General features: G+C 41.4%; 1 protein-coding gene across 1 annotated transcript; it reads right to left on the bottom strand.

The window, feature by feature from the left end:
* Positions 1-240: 240 nt before the first annotated feature.
* ARGFX (arginine-fifty homeobox) lies at positions 241-22,891 on the bottom strand. Its single transcript, XM_057301873.1, has 5 exons — positions 22,827-22,891; positions 20,026-20,140; positions 13,899-14,015; positions 5,802-5,950; positions 241-4,845 (listed from the first exon to the last, which is right to left on the bottom strand). The coding sequence occupies exons 2-5, from the start codon at positions 20,114-20,116 to the stop codon at positions 4,264-4,266; spliced, it is 939 nt and encodes a 312-aa protein (XP_057157856.1). The 5' UTR covers positions 20,117-20,140; positions 22,827-22,891; the 3' UTR covers positions 241-4,263.
* Positions 22,892-24,921: the final 2,030 nt, after the last annotated feature.

The following is a 24,921-nucleotide window of genomic DNA, read 5'->3' as shown; positions in this document are numbered from 1 at the left end:
CAGATAATATCGATCTCATAAAATGAGTTCCCTCCTCTTTTGTTTTTTTGGAAAAGTTTATGAAGGATTGGTGTTAATTCTTCTTTAAACATTTTGGTAGAATTTAGCAGTGAAGCCATCTGGGACTGGGCTTTTCTTTGTGGGAAGTTTTCAATTGTTAACTCAGTCTCTGTGCTTGTTATAACTCTGTCTCAGTCTGTTTTTGTGTTGTTATAACAGAATACCTGAGACTGGGTAATTTATGAAGAGACATTTATTTCTTACAGTTCTGAAGGCTGGGAAGTCTTCCAGTCTCAGACGGAAGATGGAGGGGCCACACCTGGCCAGGGCCTCCATGTTTCATCCTCCCATGGCAGAAGGAAGGGAGAGGAGGAGGTGAGAGAGAGAGAGAAAGATAGAGGTGGGGGCGGGGATAAAGATTTTGGGGAAGAAGAAGGCCGAACTCATCCTTTTATCAGGAACCCACTTCTGAGATAACTAACCCACTCCCACAATAATGGCATTAATCCATTCATGGGGGCTCTGCCTAGTAACCCTTAAAGGTCTCACCTCTCAAAGCTGTTGCTTTGGGGATTAAGTTTCCAACGCATGAGCTGTGGGGGACACATTCATACCATAGCAAGCTCTATTCACAACATCTGTTTCTCGTGGAGTCAGATTTGGTATTCTGTGTCTTCCTAGGAATTTGTCCATTTCATTTAAGTTATCTAATTTGTTGGCATTCAATTGTTCATAGTATTTCTTTCTAATAATTTTTGTTTCTGTAAGTTTGGTAATAAAATCTTGACTTTAGTTTCTGATTCTAGTAATTTGAGTCTTTTGAGGGGGTGGTCAATCTAGCTAAACGTTTGCCATTTTGTAGATCTTTTCAAAGAACCAGCTTTTGATTTCATAATTTTTTTCTGTATTGCTTTTCTATTCTCTATTTCATTTATTTCTGTTCTAGGCTTTCCTTCTTTCTGCTTTCTTTGGACTGTTATTATCAATTATTGAGAATGTTGTATGAATATACCACATTATGACTATGTATTGGTGAAGTTTTCTTAAGAATTTTAATTTTTGTTAAAATTTGCCTCATATATTTTTGGTATATGTTGTTAAGTATATTTAAGTTCAAAGTTATTATATATTTCAGGTTAGTTGTTCCTTTTGTTGTTGTCTAATATACTTCATTTCTAAAAAAACTGTTTAGGCCAGGTGAGGTAGCTCATACCTGTAACCTCAGCCCTTTGGGAGGCTGAGACGGGAGGATCACTTGAGCTCAGGAGTTTGAGGCCAGCCTGGGCAACATGGCAAAACCTGTCTCTACTAAAAATACAAAAATTAGCTGGGTGTGGTGGCGTACACCTGTAGTCCCAGCTACTTGGGAGGCTAAAGCAGGAGAATCGTTTGAACCCGGGAGGAGGAGGTTGCAGTGAGCCGAGATTGCACAGCCTGGGTGACAGAGCAAGACTCCATCTCAATAAAAAAGTTTTGCCTTAAAGTTTAATTTGACAGATATTAATAAAACTATGCCACTTCCTTCCTATGTAAAGCTATTGATCTGAGACTTTTAAAATATATATATAGGTATTTGAAGCTATAAATTTCCTTCTAAGCATTGATTTAGCTTCATCCCATGTTTTGGTTTGTTGTGCTTTTGTTTTTTTCAGTTAAAAGTTCCAATTTTACTCATGATTTCTTCTATTTATTTATTTATTGAGACAGTATCACTGTGTTGCTCAAGCTGGAGTGCAGTGGCACAGTCACAGCTCACTGCAGCCTCGACCTCTGTGGCTCAAGGGATGCTCTTACCTCAGCCTCCCGAATAGCTGGGACCATGGGCTCTGGCCGTCATGCCCAGCTAATTTTTTATTTTTTGTAGACACAGGGTTTTGCCATGTTGCTCAGACTGTGATTACCTCTTTAACCACTGGTTATTTAGGAATGTGTTGTTTAATATCCACATATTTGTGAATTTCCCAAATTTTATTGATTTCTAATTTCGTTCCATCATGTTTGGAGAACACACTGCATAGTTTCAATCCTTGTGATTCTCCTGCCTCAGCCTCCCAAGTAGCTGGGACTACAGGTGCGTGCCACCATGCCCAGCTATTTGTGTGTGTGTGTGTGTGTGTTTTTAGTAAAGGCAGGATTTCACCATGTTGGCCAGGATGGTCTCGATCTCTTGACCTCGTGATCTGCCCACCTTGGCCTCCCAACGTGCTGGGATTACAGGTGTGAGCCACTGCGCCTGGCCTATTCAAAACATTTTCTATGTCCTTTTTTAAGTTTTGAAGTTTTCTCCACAGAGGTATTAATTTTCTTTGTGAATTTGTCGGTACTTTTACAGTTTTCATTGAGAGGTACTTATCTTATGTTTCTTTTTTTTTTTATTTTTTATTTTTTTTTTGAGACAGAGTCTTGCTCTGTTGTCCAGGCTGGAGTGCAGTGGTGCGATCTCAGCTCACTGCAACCTCCACCTCCCGGGTTCAAGCAATTCTCCTTCCTCAGCCTCCCGAGTAGCTGGGATTACAGGTGTGTGCCACCATGCCTGGCTTTTTTTTTTTTTTTTTGTATTTTTAGTAGAGACGGGATTTCACCATGTTAGTCAGGCTGGTCTCAATCTCCTGACCTCATGATCCGCCCGCTCGGCCTCCCAAAGTGCTGGGATTACAGGCGTGAGCCACCACCCCTGGCCCTTATGTTTCTTTATTACTGGTGTTCAGAAATGGTATTAATTTTGTAGGTTGATAATGTGGCTGGAAAATATGCTAACTTGTCATTCTAAAAGTTTGACTCTTTATTTTGTGAGTTTTGCAAGTTTATCATCTCACCTTCAAAAATCTGTTTTTATTTCTTCCTGTGCTAGTTTTTACACCTCTTATTATGTCTGGACCATTGTACTATATATATATATTATTTTTTCATTGTACTATATTACAACTAGTAGTGACAGTAATTTCCCCTCAAATTAGGACTGAAAGTCCCATTTTAAAAAACCCCAAATTCAGCCTGGGCAACAAGGCGAAACCCCATCTCCACTAAAAATACAAAAATTAGCCAGACATGGTGGCGCATGTCTGTAGCCTCAGCTACTCAGAAGGCTGAGGTGGGAGGATTGTTTGAGCCCAGGAGGCAGAGGCTGCCGTGAGCCAAGATGGTGCCACTGCACTCCAGCCTGGGTGACAGAGTGCTGTCTACCAAAAACAAACAAACAAAAAATGAAAAATTGGAAACAAAATGTAAGTTTATAACTTTCTGTCATTAAAAGTGGATGATAGTGTACTCACTTCCGCAACACATATACTAAAATCGGAATGATACAGAGAGAAAAGTGGATGATGGTTTCTTTAGTTTCCTTGAAAAAAAGTGTTTTTAAACTAGATAACCCAGCCGGGTGCGATGGTGCACTCCTGTATCCCTAGCACTTTGGGAGGCTGTGGCAGGTGGATGGCGTTAAGTCCAGGAGTTGGAGACCAGCCTGGGCAACATGGCAAAACCTCGTCTCTACAAAAAACACAAAAATTGGCCAGGCTCGGTGGCTCATGTCTGTAATCCCAGCACTTTGGGAGGTCAAGGCAGGCGGATCACTGGAGGTCAGGAGTTCAAGACCAGCCTGGGCAACGTGGTGAAACCCCATCTCTACTAAAAATACAGAAGTTAGCCAGGCATGGTGGCACACACCTATAATCCCAGCTACTCAGGAGGCTGACACAGGAGAATCACTTGAACCCCAGGAGGTGGAGGTTGCAGTGAGCTGAGATCCCGCCACTGCACTCCACCCTCGGTGACAGTGTGAGACTGTCTCAAAAAAAAAAAAAAAAAATTAGCCAGGTGTGGTGGTGGGCATCTGTAGTCCTAGCTACTCAGGAGGCTGAGGTGGGAGGACCACCTGAGCCCAGGAGGTCAAGGCTTTTGTGAGCCGTGATTGTACCACTGTATTCCAGCCTGGGCGACAGAATGAGAGCTAGTTTCAAAAAAAAAAGTGGATAACCCCCAAAACCACTGTCCTACTTTTAGAAAATCCAAGATAGTTTTGGGAAGGGAATTTTGGAGTCTCATTGGCCACGAAAGGGACTAGGCAGGCTTCTCAGGGAGACTTGTGGGGCTGATTACGTAGTGCCCAGCTCTACTTGGAAAACTCTTTTTGCAACATTTACATGGAAATCAGAGACACAGACCCAGATGTTTGGGTTAAAATGAGACAAAGGAAAAAAACAGTCATGTACAAGAGGCAAGAAGACCACTTTTCTAAATGATCTATATTTATTAGTACTCTGGTCAGAGAAATCCCAAGTCTACCATATTGGAGGTTTTCTGGAATTCCAGGCTATCTGTTAGACTGTAGGCTTCAAAGCCTTGGCTTGTCATATTGGGCCAGGTTTGTGCAGGAGATAGGCCTACAGCTGGACCAGCAAAGATGCTGAGAGAGGAACCCTGTCCTCCTACCTGGTACTTTGTGGGTGAGAGATACTGATACAGACAGTGGAAAGAAGAGCTGGATATCTCATTCTCATCAGGAAGATTGTACAGTTCTATGATTTGGAATATGTCATAGGCATCAGAGTACAAAGCAGGAACCGAGGCCACCAGCCTCTCCCACTGAGTATCTTGCATTTGGAAGTCACTGGTAGAACTCTCAGTGAAGGTAGAGTTCCATGCCCAATTGGAAGGGTCTAAGGGCTGAGATGGAAGGGAGCTGTAGAAATCTGAAATCACAGGAGAAAAAGCATATGGACTGGGGGATGTTCTGAGGGAGGTGGGAACATTCTTCTTGGATGGAAGGATCTGGTTTCGTTGCTTTGCTGATTGCTGCTGCTGCTGCTGCTTCTTCAATTTGAATCGCCGGTTCCTGAACCAAACCTGGGAGTGGGGGAAGAGGGGGAGATTGTGGTCTGTTATTGGAGGAGGCATTGGAGGCTTCTCCTGAGTGAAAACAGCCAGGTTATAATCTTCATGTCCTCTCTAATTCACCATGACACTGGGCTCTGCAAGAGCAGAGATGGGCATGACTGGAGTCAATAGGAGGGATGATGAAGATCAGGTCTGGGACCCCAGAAAGGAAGAAAGCGGGTGTGTTTCAGGGTTTGTGCTGGGTGTTCAGAGATAGGGTCCTGAACTCTAGAGAAGAGAGGCTAGTTCAGGGATCTAGGATCTAGGGAGAGGTGAAGAATTTGAACTGAAGGATTTTTAAGGATTATTTTAGAAGGCCTCTCCTATAAGGAATACTCCAGTAAAAATGTATGGCCAGTCACGGTGGCTCACACCTGTAATCCCAGCACTTTGAGAGTCTGAGGTGAGAGGATCACTTGAGCTCAGGAGTTTGAGACCAGCCTGGGCAACATAGTGAGACCCCATCTCTGAAAAAAAGAGAAAAAAGAAAAACGTCATGGGCTTTATCAGACTCAGAGGTTAGAGGGAGTATTCTTTGTCTGTTGGTAGCATTATGAATAAACAGATTGCAGGGCTTTGCTTAAAAAGACTCTAAGCGAGGAGTCTGTCTGGATGAGCACCTTTCCGCTATTTGAACTCTATAGTACAAGTATTAAAAATAAGATTTCTGGGGTTTTAGTTCTAGCAACACTATTTCTTATCTCTGTGGCCCAGTCACTTTGCCTCTGAACCTCATTTTTTCTCATTTTTCAAACTGCATGAGAGTGAGGCTAGTATTTGCGATGTCCCCAGTTTGATACCGTTTCAGTAGGTACTCAATTAATGAAATATTATTGTGGGGCAGGGGTGGAGGGTGGGGAATTTCCAGGCTGGATAGGTGAATGTGGCTTGGATGGGGGTACCAAGCACACCACAGGGGATCAGACCTTTACTGTTGACTCCGGTAGGTCGAGTCTCAAAGCTAGTTTCTCCTGAAGATTTCTATCTGGGAACATGGTCTGGCTAAACAGAGCTTCTAGCTCTTCATACTGTTGGTGGGTGAAAGAAGTACGTTCTTTATGCCTTCTCCGTATTGCTTCAGGGCAGAGATAAAGAAGGGGTGGTTACATTTACATTACCAATCTCTCCCCCCAACCAAAAAAACAAAAACCAAAAAACAAATCACCATGGTGAATCTCTCATGCCTTTCCTCCAACCAGGCTTAGGATCCAGAAAATGCAGATCCCAGGTCTTGAGTCTGAATGGCTGAGCCCTGTGTAACAATGCTCTGTCCTCCGCTTTCTGAGATTTTGTCTCTGATAGGACATGAGTTACCTCTTCAATTTTCTGTGTACTCAGTCTGTTCACTCTGGAAACTGGCTCCCTTGAGTTTCAGTCTGCCCTGACTGCACTGAAAAGTTTTCTGTTTTACTTTTATTCTCTGGTACTCAGTCTTTCTACCCTACCTAACCTCAGGACAGTGGATAGTAGCTTCTGTCTTCTCATCTTTTTCACACTTTTGTTATTCTAGAAACTAGGAATATTCTGTGCAAGAGCTAGCCAAAAATTTTTTAAATTATGAAATAGAAAAAACTAGGAATAAACCCCATGTCTTTGCAACTGAATATAACCCACTCTTCTAAATGGGTTTCCTCTCTTCATTTATTTGTTCAGGAATCCAGTCCATCTCATCTGGCAAATAGGCTCTTTTCTTTGCTTTGCTTTGCTTTGCTCTTCTTTTCTTTCCTTCCTTCCTTCCTTCCTTCCTTCCTTCCTTCCTTCCTTCCTTTCTCTCTCTCTGTCTCTCTCTCTTTTTTTAGAGATGGGGTCTTGCTCTATTGCCCAGGCTGAATGCTGTGGCACGATCATAGTTCATTGTAACCTTGAACTCTTGTGCTCCTGCAATCCTCTGGCTTCATCCTCCTGAGTAGCTAGGACTACAGGCACTATCACCCCTCCTGGCTAATTAAAAAACTTTTTCTTTCACAGAGATGGGGTTTCCTTACATTGCTCAGGCTGATGTTGAACTCCTGGGCTCAAGTGATCCTCCTGCCTTGGCCTCCCAAAGTGTTGGGATTACAGATGTGAACCACCGTGCCTGGTAGAGCTTTTTCTTTTATGGGATTTCTGAGGCTCTATTCACTACTTTGGGGAAAAGAAATCAAACGTGGTCAGCACAATGTGCTCACACCTGTAATCCCAGCACTTATGGGAGGCCAAGGTAAGAGCATCACATGACTGGAGGAGTTGGAGACCAGCCTGGGCAGTGTAGGGAGACCCTGTCTCTATGAAAAATTAAAAAAATAGCTGGGCATGGTTGCATGTACCTGTGGTCCCAACTATTCTTGAGGCTGAGGTGGGAGAATTGCCTGAGCCCGGGAGGTTGAGGCTGCAGTGAATCATAATTGTGTCACTGCACAATCATGTGTCAGCCTGGGTGACAGAGTGAGACCCTGTCTCAAAATAAAATAAAATAAAATAAAATAAAATAAAATAAAATAAAACAAAACAAAATAAAAATAAATATGTATAGAAGATTGAAAAAGTATAGTTTTAATGGCAATGAAAAGGAAAAGGGTTTTTTCTTTAAAAATGCAATTATCGGCCAGGCGTGGTGACTCACACCTGTAATCCCAGCACTTTGGGAGGCTGAGGCAGGTGAATCACTTGAAGTCAGGAGTTCGAGACCAGCCTGGCCAACACGGCGAAACCCTGTCTCCACTAAAACTACAAAAATTAGCCAGGCATAGTGGTGCATGCCTGTAATCCCAGCTACTAGGGAGGCTGAGGCACGAGAATTGCTTGAACCCTGGAGGTGGAGGTTGCAGTGAACCGAGATCATTGCATTGCACTCTGGCCTGGGTGACAGAGCAAGATTCTGTCTCAAAAAAAAAAAAAAAAAAAAAATCCCGCAATTATCAAAATTTGGCCGTGCACAGTGGCTCACACCTATAATCCCAGCACTTTGGGAGGCCAAGGCAGGAAAATTGCTTGAGGCCAGGAATTTAAGACCAGCCTGAGAAACATAATGAGACCCTGTCTCTACAGAAAATGTTTAAAAATTAGGTGGGCATGGTAGCACATGCCTGTGGTCCCAGCTATGGGAGGCTGAGGTGGGAGGATCACTTTAACCCAGGAGATCAAGGCTATTGTGAGCTACTATCATGTCACTGCACTCCAGCATGGGCAACAGAGAGAGACCCTGGCTCTAGAAAAATAAATAAAATAAAAGTAAAAGGAGGAAAGGTCCTCACTTGGACCTCCCTTCTTGTACTTAAAAGTCCATAATACCAATACTAAAATCAGGCAAAAATAAACACTATAGATAAAACTATAGGCTAATGCCACTTACGAACATAGATGAAAATAACCTATATAAAACATATTTAATCCCACTTTAAATGTACATATTTCTAAACTTATAATATCTTATTTTTTCAGTTCATATATATATGTGAAATCCAATATACTTAGAAATATTGATTTTTTTCTGCTCACATTTAATAAAATTATTCTACTCAAACTGTATTTACCTTAGATAGCCATATCTTAAATATTCTGAGCCTGCTCTTTTAATTAAATAACATCGTTTTACCAGGCACTTATTCTTTACTTTCAAATAAGTAGTTTGTGATACAATATTTCTGGAATGTGTCTGTGGAATACTGTTACTGGGAATTTTGTTCTAAGCCACAGGATACTTATTTATATAATATTAAGATAACCACTTTCCCCCCACACTCATCCCATAGGGGTGCATTTGTGACTTCCACAACCTAACTACTTACTGTAAATTGTTTAAAAATAACAATTTACAAACTGTAAATTGTTTAAAAATAAGAACTTGATTTATTCATTTATTAGGAAAAGCAATATGTACAAATAGTACAAAATTGAAACCATCCCTGTTCCCCAACCACCCAATTACTCTCTAGAGCTGTTCTGTTCAATACAGTAGCCACTGCTTCAAATGACTATTAATCATGGGAAATGTGGCTAGTTCCACTGAAGAGCTGATTTTTTTTTTTTTACAGAGTCTCCCTCACCAGCCCAGGCTGGAGTGCAGTGCAGTTGCTTGATTATAGCTCACTGCAACTGCCATCTCCCTGGCTCAAGTGATTCTCCCACCTCAGCCTCCCGAGTAGCTGGGACTAGAGGTGCACACACCATGCCTGGCTAATTTTTGTGTGTGTGTGTGTAGAGATGAGGTTTTGCTACGTTGTCCAGGCTGGTCTCAAACCCCTGGGCTCAAGTCATCCTCCCACCTCCACCTCCGAAAGTGCTAGAATTACAGGTATGAGCCACTGTGCCTGTAATTTTTAATTTTATTAAATGTTAATTTAAAATTAAAAACTGATAGTGCAATTATTGGGAAACTAGTATGCTTGGAACAACTTGGGTATGTCAACCTTTTTTCAACTGTGATTTTATGAAATCTAAATGCAGATCAAGTATTTCTCATGAAATATTTAGCATCTAGACTGAGATATGCAAAGTGTAAAGTATTCACTGGATTTTAAAGTCTTGCTATGAACAAAGAATGTAAACTATCTCATTGGATTATATTTTGTCTGCTTAACAAAATTGTTACATTTTATTAATGTGTTGCATTCAATGTCATATATACATTGTTTAATTACGTATTAAAAGTAAAGTTAGAAGCTTTAAACTTACTATTTTGGCCAGGCATGGTGGCTCACACCTGTAATCCCAGCACTTTGGGCAGACCACTTGAGGTCAGGAGTTTGAGACCAGCCTAGCCAACATGGTGAAACCCCATCTTTACTAAAAATACAAAAATTAGCCTGGAGTGGTGATGTGTGCCTGTAAGCCCAGCTACTTGAGGCACGAGAGTCGCTTGAACCCGGGAGGCAGAGGTTGCAGTGAGCTGAGATCATGCCATTGCACTCCTGGGCAACAGAGCGAGACTCGGCCTCAAAAAAGAAATAATAATAATAAACTTGCTATCTATTTGTGTGTATCTAAACACAACATATAAAAGTAAATTAAATAAAAAACATATAGATGATACAGTAAAGGAAGCAGTGGGTTTTTGTGTGTTTTTTTAGCTTTTTACATACTTTTGAATCATTAGCTTGCTTCTGTATTTATTCAAAATGTCCCTTGAAATAGGACTGTCTCTACTAAAAATACAAAAAATTAGCCAGGTGTGGTGGCACACACCTGTAATCCCAGCTACTCAGGAGGCTGATGCAGGAGAATCACTTGAACCCAGGAGGCGGAGGTTGCGGTGAGTCAAGTCCGCACCACTGCACTCCAACCTGGGCGAAAAAGTGAGACTTCATCTCAAAAAAAAAAAAAAAAAAAAAAAAAATATATATATATATATATATACACACACACACACACACACACTTTTCTTTATAACTCAAAATTATGATTTATGAATATATAGAGAGTAGACTACAAAAATTATGAGAACCTATTGCAATGACAACCTCAGAGAGGCGGTAGAATGGAACTGATAGAAATGGTTGAGTACTTTTGTTTTACCTCCATTATCTTAATTTATTTTGTTTATTTATTTTATTATTATTTTTAGAGATGAGGTCAGGTGTTCGAGACCAGCCTGACCAACATGGTGAAACTCCATCTCTACTAAAAATACAAAAATTAGCTGGGCATGGTGGTGCATGCCTGTAATCCCAGCTACTCGGTAGGCTGAGGCAGGGGAATCACTTGAACACGGGAGGCGGAGGTTGCAGTAAGATAAGGTCTTGCTCTGTCTTAGGAGTTCGAGACCAGTCTGGACCACATGGTGAAATCCCGTCTCTACAAAAGGGTGTAGTGGCACGCACCTGTATTCCCAGCTACTCGGGAGGCTGAGGTGGGAGAATCAGTTGAACCTGGGAGGTTGAGGCTGCAGTAAGCCGAGACCGCGCCACTGCACTCCAGCATGGATAACAGAGTGAAACCTGTCTCAAAAAAAAAAAAAAAGAAAGAAAGAAAAGAAAAGAAAAGAAAAAGAAAGAAAGAAAGAAAATATAAATTTGATTTTGGAAGGCCAGGTGCGGTGGCTCATGCCTGTAATCCCAGCACTTTGGGAGGCCAAGGCGGGCAGATCACGAGGTCTCGCTATGTTGCCCAGGCTGGTGTCTAACACCTGGGCTCAAGGGATCCTCCTGCCTCAGCCTTCACAGTAGCTGGGACTAAATGTGCACCACCATACCCAGCTCATCAGCCTCCTGATTCTATTCCAGGAAAACCCATCTCAATCAAATATGACCAACATACAAGATATTTAGTCCTAGATTTAGGTCTGTTATATTCACACCTGGTAACTACCCTCTTAGGGAAGGACAAGTGGGCTCCCTGAGAAGAGAGACAGACTACAGAGAGGGCACAGGGGAACAGAGCTTGCTGGAACTGGCTTGGTCCTGTGGTATCAAGGACACGCTGGAATCACTGATGCTGATTAAAATATGTGGCTGAGGAGTCACAAAGGATACCCTATTCATCAGAGTACTGTGGAAATAAACATTATATACTTGAAAGTATTTTCAGTCAGCCTTGGCTAAAATGAAAATTAAAGAAACTATAGATCAGTTTGGTATCAGATAAGGAAAAATAAAAAGCCTGGAGCCAGGATATACTTTGTGTTACAAATACTTCAATAATTATAAATGCAGACCTAAGTTATTTTTTAGGGCAATGTGATAAGGAAGATTAAGTCAAGGAAACATCATATATGGACAACTACCAATAATATCCCAGGAAAACTCACATCCATGTGGGGCGCATTTCTTCCAGAAATTTAAATGTATACATGCTGTCTTCTGAAAACTTTGATCTATTTCTTATTCAATTAGCTCAAGGAGTCCATAATATGCAAGTTGCACTGTGGAAAAGTTTTAAGCAGTAATCTTGATATATGTTCAACAGCAGAAATTTTGCTTTTAAAACTATACTTTTCAGGCCGGGCATGGTGGCTCACGCCTTTAATTCCAGCACTTTGGGAGGCTGAGGCAGGTGGATCACGAGGTCAGGAGATCAAGACCATCCTGTCTAACATGGTGAAACCCCATCTCTACTAAAAATACAAAAAAGAAAAAAAATAGCCGGGTGTGGTAGCGGGTGCCTGCAGTCCCAGCTACTCAGGAGGCTGAGGCAGGAGAATGGCATGAATCTGGGAGGCAGAACTTGCAGTGAGCCGAGATCGCGCCACTGCCCTCCAGCCTGGGCAACAGAGCGAGACTCTGTTTAAAAAAAAAAAAAAAAGATATAACTATACTTTTCTAGGAATGTGATTATGAACCTATTACCCAAACTCTTCACCTCAATTTCTTTTTTAAAATTTTTTAATTTTTTAAATACAGATGGGGTCTTGCTGTGTTGCCCAGGCTAATCTCAAACTCCTTGGCTCAAGTGATCCTCCCCACCTCAGCCTCCCAAAGTGCTAGAATTATAGGTGGAAGCCACCACACCCAGCCCACCTCAGTTTCATCAAGCATAAAAGGGGAATGTGGCCAGATGTGGTGGCTCACACCTGTAATCCCAGCACTTTGGGAGGCTGAGGTGGGTGGATCACCTGAGATCAGGAGTTCGAGATCAGCCTGACGAACATGGAGAAACCCCATCTCTACTAAAAATACAAAATTAGCCAGGTATGGTGGCGCATGCCTGTAATCCCAGCTACTCCAGAGGCTGAGGCAGGAGAATCGCTTGAACCTGGGAGGCAGGAGGTTGCAGGGAGCCAAGATTGCGCCATTGCACTCCAGCCTGGGCAACAAGAGTGAAACTCTGTCTCAAAAAAAAAAAAAAAAAGTGGGGTAGGGGGAATGTTAAGAGTACGTACTTTTGGCCAGGTGTGGTGGCTCACGCCTGTATTCCCAGCACTTTGGGAGGCCAAGGCAAACGGATCGCTTGAAGTCAGAAGTTTGAGACCAGCCTGGCCAACATGGTGAAACCCTGTCTCTACCAAAAATTCAAAAATTAGCCAGATATGGTGGCAAGCACCTGTAATCCCAGCTACTCAAAAGGCTGAGGTAGGAGAATCGCTTGAACCCCAGGAGGCAAAAGTTGCAGTGAGCTGAGATTATGCCAGTGCACTCCAGCCTGGGCGACAGAATGAGACCTTGCCACACACACAAAAATGAATACCTACTTTGTAATAGGGTTTGTAAATTTATTACATGAATGTATTAATGTAAGGCACTAATTATATTGATTTATTAATGTAAAGGCATTAATACACTAGAATAATGTGTGGTACATTGTATGCACAACATACCTCTCTTTTGTAAATTAATTTTATTTTAGTTTAGAGTATGTCACTGAAAATGAAGTCTTTTCAGCAGTGTAATGTGACATGTAAAATATACTTTTCTGGCCAGATGTGGTGGCTCATGCTTGTAATCCCAGCACTTTGGGAGGCCAAGGCAGGCGGGCGGATCACTTGAGGTCAGGAGTTCAAGACCAGCCTGGTCAACATGGTGAAACCCTGTCTCTACTAAAAATACAAAAAATTAGCTGGTGTGGTGGCACACACCTGTAATCCCAGCTACTCAGGAGGCTGAGGCAGGAGAATCGCTTGAACCCAGGAGGTGGAGGTTGCAGTGAGCCAAGACCACGCCACTGTACTCCAGCCTGGGAGAAAAAGTGAGACTCCATTTAAAAACAAAACAAAACAAAAATATATATATATATATATATGTACATGTAAATATATATATGTACATGTAGATATATATATGTACATGTAGATATATATGTACATGTACATATATATACACACACATACATATATACACGACACACTTTATAACTCAAAATTATAATTTATGAATATATAGAGAGTAGACTACAAAAATTATGAGAAACCTATTGTAATGACAACCTCAGAGAGGAGGTAGAATGGAACTGATAGAAATGGTCATCAAGTACTTTTGTTTTATCTCCATTATCTTAATTTATTTTATTATTATTTTTAGAGACAAGGTCTTGCTCTGTCTTAGGAGTTTGGGATCAGTCTGGACCACATGGTGAAATCTCGTCTCTACAAAAGAGGGTGTAGTGGCACGCACCTGTAGTCCTAGCTACTCGGGAGGCTGAGGTGGGAGGATCAGTTGAACCTGGGAGGTTGAGGCTGCAGTAAGCCGAGACCGTGCCACTGCTCTCCAGCTTGGATAACAGAGTGATACCTGTCTCAAAAAAAGAAAAGGAAAGAAAGAAAGAAAGAAAGAAAGAAAGAAAGAAAGAAAGAAAGAAAGAAAGAGAGAGAGAGAAAGAAAGAGAAAGAAAGAAAGAGAGAGAGAGAGAAAGAAAGAGAAAGAAAGAAAAAGAAAGAGAAAGAAAGAAAAAGAAAGAGAAATAAAGAACAATAAGAATATAAATTTGAGTTTGGAAGGTCAGGCGTGGTGGCTCATGCCTGTAATCCCAGCACTTTGGGAGGCTGAGGCGGCTAGATCACAAGGTCAGGCATTTCAGACCAGCCTGACCAACATGGTGAAATCCAGTCTCTACTAAAAATACAAAAATTAGCTGGGCGTGGTGGCGCACGCCTGTAATCCCAGCTACTCGGTAGGCTGAGGCAAGGGAATCACTTGAACTCAGGAGGCAGAGGTTGCGGTGAGTCGAGATCATACTACTGCTCTCCAGCCTGGGTGACAGAGCAAGGCTCCATCTCAGAAATAAATAAATAAATAAATTGAGTTTGGAAATAGACACACTTTAGCCACTGGACCATCCAAACCGCCACAGTCCCAGGGAACACATATGTCCATTATTATTGGAAAATTTGGTTTGGGCACTGTTGATGACATCAGTAATTTCACATTTAGGGAGGCAGAGCATTCAGCTTGACCTTGGGAGTCAAGACCAGCCTGGACAACATAGTGAGACCCCTATTCTCCACAAAAAGGAAAAAAAAAGGAGAAAATTTGGCAAAACATAAATGTCTGTTTACGTGGAGGGTCTCAGTTTTCACATTTCTAAAACAAAAAAGAATAGCTTTATTTTATTGAGTCACTTCACAGATTATGTACAATGAGACCTTATTTTCCTCTTCCTTTTCTCTTTGTCCTACATTTATTTCATTTATTTCCAACCACACTTTTTTTTTTTTTAATGTTTGAGACAGAGTCTCACCGGAACACCCAGGCTAGAGTGCAATGGCTCAATCTCAGCTCACTGCAACCTCCACTCCACAGGTTCAAGCGATTCTCCTGCCTCAGCCTCCCAAGTAGCTGAGACTACAGGCGCTCACCACCATGCTGGCTAATTTTTTTACTTTTATTAGAGATGGGGTTTCACCATATCAGCCACACTGGTCTCAAACTCCTGCCCTCAAATGATCCACCCACCTCGGTCTCCCAAAGTGCTGGGATTACAGGCATGAGGCACTGTGCCCAACCTAGCCACATCTTCTTAATTGAGCCAGAGAGTGACACTCTGAAGTGATGATGCCCCCCACTCAAGAGGCCGTGCATGCTTCTGTGCTCGCTCTCATGCCTGCCCTCTCTCTGTCTCACCCACTCTCTCCCTCCAAGCCTGGACTAGCCTTCTAGAGGATGAGAGACTATAGCGAAAAGAGCTCATATTCTGCAACATAGGCTACTTTAAATGAGTTTACAGCTAGTCAACCCTCAAGCATGCAAGAGATGCCAGCCAAGATCAGAAATGGCCAGCTGGCTTGTAGATTTTTTTCTTTCTTTTTTTTTTTTTGAAATGGAGTCTCGCTCTGTCGCCAGGCTGGAGTGCAGTGGCACGATCTTGGCTCACTGCAATCTCTGTCTCCCAGGTTTAAGAGATTCTCCTGCCACAGCCTCCTGAGTAGCTGGGACTACAGGCACATGCCACCATGCTCAGCTAATTTTTGTATTTTTAGTAGAGATGGGGGGGGTCTCACCATGTTGGCCAGGATGGTCTCAATCTCTTGACCCTGTGATCCGCCTGCCTCGGCCTCCCAAAGTGCCGAGATTACAGGCGTGAGCTACTGCACCTGGCCTGGCTAGTAGATTGATAAACAACAACAAATGCTTATTTTTTTAAAACCACTGAAATTGTGTGAAACAGCAATGACTAATTTGTACATACATTTGGTCTTCAAACATATCAATTTTCTGAACTTTCTTCTGTTCTCTCAGTTCTCACCATGTTCCTGCAGCCTGTATTTCCACATTACCATTCTGCTGGGGATTTTCTGCAAAATTCTTAGCCATGTACTGTGTGAGATGTAAGAAATAACAATTCTATTTGGTGTGTAACATATTCTTCCATATCTCCTAAATCCGGGGTCCCTAATCCCTGGGCCACAAACTGGTATGGGTCCATGGCCTGTTAGGAACTGGTCCGCACAGCAGGAGGTGAGTGGCGAATGAGTCAGCGAAGCTTTATCTGTATTTACAGTCGCTCCCCATAGCTCACATTATTGCCAGAGCTCCGCCTCCTGTCAGATCAGCTGGTAGCATTAGATTCTCATAGGAGCATGAATCCTATTGTGCACTGCACAGGTGAGGGATCTAAGTTGCGTGCTCATTATGAGAATCTAATGCCTGGTGATCTGTCACTGTCTCCCATCAGCCACAGATGGGAGCATCTTGTTACAGGAAAACAAGCTCAGGTCTCCTACTGATTCTACATTATGGTGAGTTGCATAATTATTTCATTACATATTACAATGTAATAATAATAGAAATAAAATGTGCAATAAATGTAATGTCCTTGGATCATCCCAAAATCAGCCCCCCAACCAGTCCGTGGAAAAACTGTCTTCCACAAACCAGTCCCTGGTGCCAAAAAGTTGGAGACTGCTGCCCTGAATGCTTCTGGAAAGAGCTTTTCATACCTTTCAGTAAATATATTTATTTTATAAGATGGGGTCTCACTATATTGCCTAGGCTGGTCTTGAACTGGTAAGTCTATTTTTAATTTTTGAGGTACCATCATACTGTTTTTCACAGCGGCAGTGCCATTTTACATTCCTGCAAACATTCTGATTTCTCCCCATACTCACCGACACTTATTCTTTTCTGTTTCTTTGATAGTTGTCATCCTAACGGGTGTGGTTTTGATTTTCTTTCCCCTAATAATTAATGTTGGGGAGCATCTTTCATGGATTTGTCCATTTGTATATCTTTGGAGAAAGATCTATTCAAGTTTTTTGCCTTTTTGTTTTGTTTTGTTTTGTTTTGAGATGGAGTTTTGCTCTTGTTGCCCAGGCTGGAGTGCAATGGCGCGATCTCGGCTCACTGCAACCTCTGCCTCCCGGGTTCAAGTGATTCTCCTGCCTCAGCCTCCCAAGTAGCTGGGATTACAGGCATGCACCACCACACCCAGCTAATTTTGTATTTTTAGTAGAGACAGGGTTTCTCCATGTTGGTCAGGCTGATCTTGAACTCCTGACCTCAGGTTTTTGCCCATTTTTAATTGGATTTTTTTTATTGTTGTTGAGTTCTAGTTTTGTATATATTATAGCTATTAACCCCTTATTAGATAAAGGCTTTGCAAATATTTTCTCCCACTACATAGTTTGCCATTTTACTTTTTTTTTTCTTTTTTGAGACAGAGTCTCTCTCTCTCTGTCATCCAAGCTGGAGTGCAGTGGCGTGATCTCTGCTGCAGTCTCTGTCTCCCAAGTTCAAGCGATTCTCCCACCGCAGCCTCCCAAGTAGCTGAGATTACAGGCGCCTGCCACCACGCCTGGCTAATTTTTGTATTTTTAGTAGAGACAGGGTTTCACCATGTTGGCCAGGCTGCTCTAGAACTCCTGACCTCAGGTGATCCACGCATCTCGGCCTTGCAAAGTGCTGGGATTACTGGCATGAGCCACCATGCCCGGCCCCATTTCACTCTTTTGATTGTGTCCTTTGATCATACAAGTTTTTATTTTTAATGTAGTCTATCTATTTTTATTTTGTTGCCTGTGCTTTTGGTGTCATATCCAAGAAACCATTGCTAAATCAAATGTCATAAAGCTTTTCCTCTATGTTTTTTCTATGAGCTTTGCAGTTTTAGCTTTTGTGTTTAGGACTTGATCCATTTTAAATTTTGCAGGTGGTAAGGTAAGGATCCAGCATCATTCTTTCGCATGTGGATATTCAGTTTTCCCAACACCGTTTGTTTCAGAGATTGTCCTCTCCCAATTGAATGGCCTTAGCACCCTTGTTGACTATATGTGCAAGGACGTATTTCTGGACTTTGCTCTCTTCTATTGGTCTATATATCTGTCTTTATGCCAGCACCACACTCTTTGATTACTGTAATTTGTAATAAATGTTGAGATTGTGTAATATGAGGCCTCCAGCTTTGTTCATCTGTTCATCTTTTTCAACATTATTTTGGCTATTTGGGATTCCTTGAGACTTTATATAAATTTTTGGATAGACTTTTTTTAGTTTCTGCAAAAAGCACCATTGGGATTTTTATAGGGATTGCATTAAATCTTTAAATTGCTTAGGTAGTATTGACACATTAATAATATTAAGCCTGGCCGGGCACTGGTGGCTCATGCCTGTAATCCCAGCACTTTGGAAGGCCGAGGCGCGTGGATCACCCAAGGTCAGGAGTTCGAGCCCATCTAGCCTGATCAACATGGTGAAACCCTGTCTCTACTAAAAATACAAAAATTAGCCAGGTGTGGTAGCACCTGCCTGTAATCCCAGCTATTTGGGAGGCTGAGGCAGGAGAATCGCTTGATCCTGGGAGGCGTAGGTTGCAGTGATCCGAGATCGCTCCATTGCACTCCAGCCTGGGCAACAAGAGCGAAACTCCGTCTTTAAAAAAAAAAAAAATAACAACAACAATAATAAAAATATTAAAGCTGGCCAGGCGAGGTGGCTCACGCCTGTAATCCCAGGACTTTGGGAAGCAGAGGCAGGCGGATCACAAGGTCAGGAGTCAGCCGGGTGTGGTGGCTCACGCCTATAATCCCAGTACTTTGAGAGGCCAAGGCAGGTGGATCACCAGAGGTCAGGAGATCCTAGACCATCCTGGCTAACACGGTGAAACCCCGTCTCTACTAAAAATACAAAAAAATTAGCCAGGCATGGTGCCACATGCCTGTAATCCCAGCTACTCAGGAGGCTGAGGCAGGAGAATTGCTTGAACCTGGGAGACGGAGGTTGCAGTGAGCTGAGATCGCACCATTGCACTCCAGCCTGGGCAACAAGAGCGGAAACTCCATCTCAAAAACAAACAAACAAACAAAACCCCAAAGGTCAGGAGTTTGAGACCAGCCTGGCCAATATGGTGAAACCCCATCTCTACTAAAAATACAACAACAACAAAAAAATTAGCCGGGCATGGTGGTGCATGCCTGTAGTCCCAGCTACCTGGGAGGCTGAGGCAGAAGAATCACTTGAACCCGGGAGGTGGAGTTTGCAATGAGCCAAGATTGTGACACTGCACTGCCAGCCTGGGTGACAGAGCAAGACTGTCTCAAAAAAAAAATAATAACAATAATAATATTAAGCTTTCCCATTTATGCACATGGAGTGTTTTTCCATTTGTGTCTTTAATTTATTTCAGCAACATTTTATAGTTTTCAATGGACAAGTCTTTCACATCCTTAGTTAAGTTTATTTCTTAGTACTTAATTATTTTTGATGCTATTGTAAATGGAGTTATTTTTATAATTTTCTTTTCTGATTGCTTATTATTAGTGTATATAAAAACCAGATTTTTATACAGTTTTACATATTTTTAAAGGTAAACATTGTATACAAACAATGTTTGGGAAATCTCCAGGATAAAATATCAAATAACAAATATATATTTCAGAACAATTCACTAAGATCCACCTTATATAAATGAATCTTCTTATACATGTATACAATACTACTCTGAATAATGAGCTTTTGTTTGTTTGTTTGTTTTCATTTTCCTTCCATATTGGGCCACAATATACCTGCCTTGGAAAAGGAGATTTCTCGATTTCTATCTGTCTATGTTTCAGATCTTTTCTCCTAGAAAAACATGCTCACTTGCTCTATATATTATATTCTTAGCTTATCTCTCATAATTTGAATCAACCATGGGCCAAAGGCCCATTTGATTTGAAATGTATTTCTCCTTTTATGATGGGAAGACTTTTTGAATAGATTTTTTAAAACAATCAATAGCTGCCTTAAAACAAATGCAAAATGCAATTATAGGACTGCATGAGAATGGGGCAGTAGAAAAGGAAAGAGGACAAAGAAGGATGATACTCACTGGGACTAGCTGGATCCTGTGGTGGTATCACCTTCATGTTGGAATAATTCCTATTGATGAAAGAGTCTGGCTGGGGATTCTCTGGGGCCATTCTGTTCCTCGTGGTTTCTGAAATCTGAGATGGAAGGCCTATGAGATAGGGAATGCTGATGAGGAATTCATTCGCTGGATAGCAATGTTTTCAAGGAGCCTGGGCTTGATGTATGACCTCTGGCAAGTGAGGTTAACCCCCAATTCCTCTACCTCAGCTGGAAAATGATTCATATTTCATACCATAGAGAAATACTCTAGCTGTACTTGTCAAAAATGAAACTTTAGAAATAACAAAAGAAATCCTGTGTCAATATCTTTGTGACTCAAAGTAGAGGGATATTTCTTTGATGAGATTGTTGAAGTGCAATCTATACACGAAAAGATAGAGATCAAATGACCACAGATTTCTCATCAGAAACAAAGACAGTTCTTTTAGCACTTCAAAGATTTTGTACCACTGTCAACTTAGATTGTTTTTTACACCACTTGCCATCACTCCCAATCAACTCAGATTCCGTATCCAGGGAAAATATCTTTCAGGAAAGAAGGTGAAATGAAGGCATTCTCTGAACTATGAGAATCTGTGGCCAGTAGTCCTGTTCTGTGGAGTATTAAAGAAAATTCTTCCTAAGAGGAAAAATTGGAACTTCAAGAATAAAGGAAAAGCCACACATATGGTAAATATCTGCTTACATATAATAGGTCTTAAATGTTTAAAAGCTATTTGGAATATATATGAATATTGAAAGCAAAAATTACCATGTTGTTTACTGGTTTTGTTTTGTTTACTTTTAATTTTGAACTAATTTCAGATTCACAAGAAATTGCAAAATAATACATATGGTTAAGGTGCTGCACACACTTCAGCTAGCCTCCCTCAATGGTGACATCTTGCATGTTATTTTACTTTTTCACTCTTATTCTATAACAAATGTACAGGGGAATAAATTTAGAAGAGCTTCTTAATTCATAAACCAATATTTTGCAAATGACCAGTATGTAATGTTACAAAATCCTGCATGGGTAAAAGATCCACTCAAAGTTCAATGTAGACCAATGGATTTTAATGTGACAGAATTTGGAAAGTTCATTCATATGATTTCAAATTTCACATTGCAGGACGGGCATGGTGGCTCACGCCTGTAATCCCAGCACTTTGAAAGGCCGAGGAGGGTGAATTACTTGAGGTCAGGAGTTCGAGACCAGCCTGACCAACATGGTAAAGCCCCATCTCTACTAAGAATACAAAAATTAGCTGGGCGTGGTGGCACGCACCTGTAGTCCCAGCTACTAGGGAGGCTGAGGCAGAAGAATCGCTTGAACCCGGGAGGCAGAGGTTGCAGTGAGCTGAGATCATGCCACTGCACTCCAGCCTGGGTGACAGAGCGAGACTCCGTCTCAAAAAAAAAAAAAAAAAAAAGTTTTCACATTGCAACTCATCTTTAAGAAACTGCTACGTGTTGAGTTTGTGTTGTAATTTCAAAGAATATCCACAATTATTTCAAAGGCTACAAGAATACTCCTTTTTCTAGCATCATATCTGTATGAGGTCAGATTTTCTTCTTACACTTCAATAGAGTAATGCATCAGAAAAGGTGACTGCAAAAGCAGGAGAGAATTCTGCCATCTTCCATTAAGCCCTAAAGTACTAAAATGTAAAACAATGCCATTGGTCTCACAATATTTTTTGTGTGTGGAAAATATAGTTAACACATCACGCATTTATCATTTTATTTTGAAAGGAATGAATAAATATATTTTAATCTCAGTTTTCACTTTGAATATGGTAAATATCTAGGTATATCCTATAGAAACAAAAGTTCTTTGGAGTCCTCAACAATTTTTAAGAATATAAAGAGGTTCTGAGACCAAAAAATTTGAACAGCAATAACAACAGATGGCCTAAGGCTTGGCATTTAATTGAAAAGAAATTAAACTCCACTAAGCATCTGTTCTTCAGCACAATCCTAAGAGTAAATAAATGATGCAGTAACATTCAGTAGCAACATTAGGATACCGTCGGACATCCAAGTGCTTCATATACGTGATTCATGTGATCCTCGACAAACACATGGGGTAATGGACAATTATTATCAACCTCTTAAAGATGAAGAGACATGAGATCTAAAAGTTTGGCCAGGTAGAGAAGAAGCATAGCTGGGAATGAATCAGGTCTTACTGACTCTTGTACACACAGTCTAAACCCTGGCCCACTTTCCTGGGATGGGCATTGAGAGTCTGTAGCTTAAACTAGCATATTAAAGAAACAAAGAAGCAAACGATTCAACTGGTCTACAGTGCTTTCCCTGATCGAGGCTATCAAGAGCATAAGGCAGAATTGCCACTAGCAGAACCACATTTACTCAGCAATTTTTTATTGCCTTCCTCCTACAAATGGGCACTTACATAGGTCTGTGGATTCTGCAATGAACAAAGTACACAAAAATAGTTGCTATGATGGAGTTTACATTCTAATTAAGGATTTCCAAAGGCCTGGCTAACACAGATGGGGAAAGTTTGGGAGCCCTGCAGAACTGACAACCACACTCAGTAAGTAAGGAGTCTCACATTCACTCCCTGATTTTCATGAGGTGAACAGTCAGTCTTTCTGACCTTCCTTCTGTCCCCAACCATCTATATCATGTCCCTCTAATGTGAATGGGCTGAGTGGTTTGCATCCTTTAATATTGCTCCTTTGATTTTTCAAATCCTCTTTGAGCACTTAAAGCCCCACATTCTGGCTACCCTCCCCGCTCCCCCATGCTTACCTGTCATGAATCCCCTTAGACTAACAATTTTCGGTCCTACGTGGTGTGTCTCTCTCTGGAAATGCAGTTTCCTTAGTGTGTCCTCATGCAGAAGACCCTGTATTTAAATGTAATTTTTATACAATCAGACCTCCTCCTGCCCCTGCACCACCCAGACACACCCTGATGTCCCACCCTTCATTCATTCATTTGTTCATTCAATATAAGTATGCTTAGAGCATAGTGTAACTGTTGCTGAAAATAGTCATTATTCTTTTTTTATACTCAAACTTCCTACCTTTGACAACCCTTCAAGGCGACTCCTGTGCTTTTTGATGCAACCACCTTTTTACTTTTACACTTGCGTTGTTCAAAGTTTTAGGTGTAAAATTCCTCTAGGCGTGGTAACACACGCCTGTGGTCTGAGTTATTCGGGAGGCTGAGGTGGAAGGATCACTTGGGCCTGGGAGGTTGAGGCTGCAGTGAGCCCTAATTGCACCAGTCTACTCCAGTCTGGGCAACAGAGCGAGACAGCAAGACCCTATCTCAAAAAAATAAAAGTAAAGTTTTAGGAGTGTATCTTTAAAATAGTGATCCGATCTAAGAATTTTCATATGGAATAATCCATTTATGTTTGATAGGATAAGAACACAGTAATCCCACCTTATCCACAGTTTTGCTTTCTGTGGTTTCAGTCAACAATCCAAAAATATTAAATGGAAACTTCCATAAATAAAAAATGTGTTAGTTTTCATTTCTTTTCTTTTCTTTTCTTTTTGAGACGGAGTTTCACTCTTGTTGCCCGGGCTGAAGTGCAATGGCATCATCTCGGCTCACTGCAATATCCACCTCCCCGGTTCAAGCGATTCTCCTGCCTCAGCCTCCCAAGTAGCTACGATTAGAGGCATGTGCAACCCACCAGCTGTTTTTGTATTTTTTTTAGTAGAGACAGGGTTTCACCATGTTGATCAGGCTGTCTTGAACTTCTGACCTCAAGTGATCCGCCCGCCTTGGCCTCCCAGAGTGCTGGGATTACAGGCGTAAGCCACCGTGTCCAGCCCTTTTTTTTTAAATGCTCAAATTTTAAATTGGCTGTACTGCTCCGCCCAGGATGTGAATCATCCCTTTGTCCAGTGTATCCATGCTGTATAAGCTACCTGGCCTATACAATGCAGTCGTATAGGAAGAAACCGAGGATCCTGGAATGTATCCCCATGGATAATGGGGGGATCACTACTTATTTCTACCTAATTTCTTACAATCTTTGTGTGTTTTTAACTTTTCCAGCCTTCTGTTAGAATGGTTGCCTTTTATTTTCTCCCCCTCTCAAATGGTATGTAAGTTATATGCAAGATTTAAAGTTACATTATTTTTATTTATTTATTCTTTGTTTAGAGATGGTATTCACTCTGTCACCCAAGCTGGACTGCAGTGGTGCCATCATGGCTCACTGCAGCCTTGACCTCCTGGGCTAGAATGATTCTCTCACTTCAGCCTCCCCAGTAGCTGGGACTACAGATATGCACCACCCCCCCCAGCTAATTAAAAAAAATTTTTTTTTGTAGAGATGGGGTGTTGCTAGGTTGCCCAGGCTGGTCTAGAACTCCTGGGCCCAAGTGATCCTCCTGCCTTGGCCCCCCAAAATGCTGGGATTACAGGCATGAATCACTACGTCCAGCCTAAGTTTGCTTTTATGTTCCTAAAAGTGGTCATTATTATTTTTGTCATAAATATTTATTTAGATTTAACCATATGTTTATCAAGTACTTTGATCATCATTGCTTCTTTCATCCTCTTTCTTTTGGGCACAGTTTTATTTTTTCTGATGTAGAATCAAAAATAGTTCTTTTAATTGTAAACATTTTCAAACTTTCTTTGTCTAAAATGTCTTTATTACATTACCATTCTTGCATAATAGGTTAGGTGAGTACAGAAGCCATTTATTTGAGAAGTCTGCTAACATCCAAACTTTTATTCCTTTGCAGGTAATTGTTCTCTACTCTCTAGTTGCTTTTATTTTATTTTATTTTTCTAAGATGGAGTCTTGCTCTGTCACCCAGGCTGGAGTGCAGTGGCACAATCTCGGCTCACTGCAACCTCTGCCTCCCAGGTTCAA

This window comes from Pan paniscus, chromosome 2 (assembly GCF_029289425.2).
Source record: "Pan paniscus chromosome 2, NHGRI_mPanPan1-v2.0_pri, whole genome shotgun sequence".
NCBI lineage: Eukaryota > Metazoa > Chordata > Mammalia > Primates > Hominidae > Pan > Pan paniscus.
This window is presented reverse-complemented; position numbering and strand designations above follow the sequence as displayed.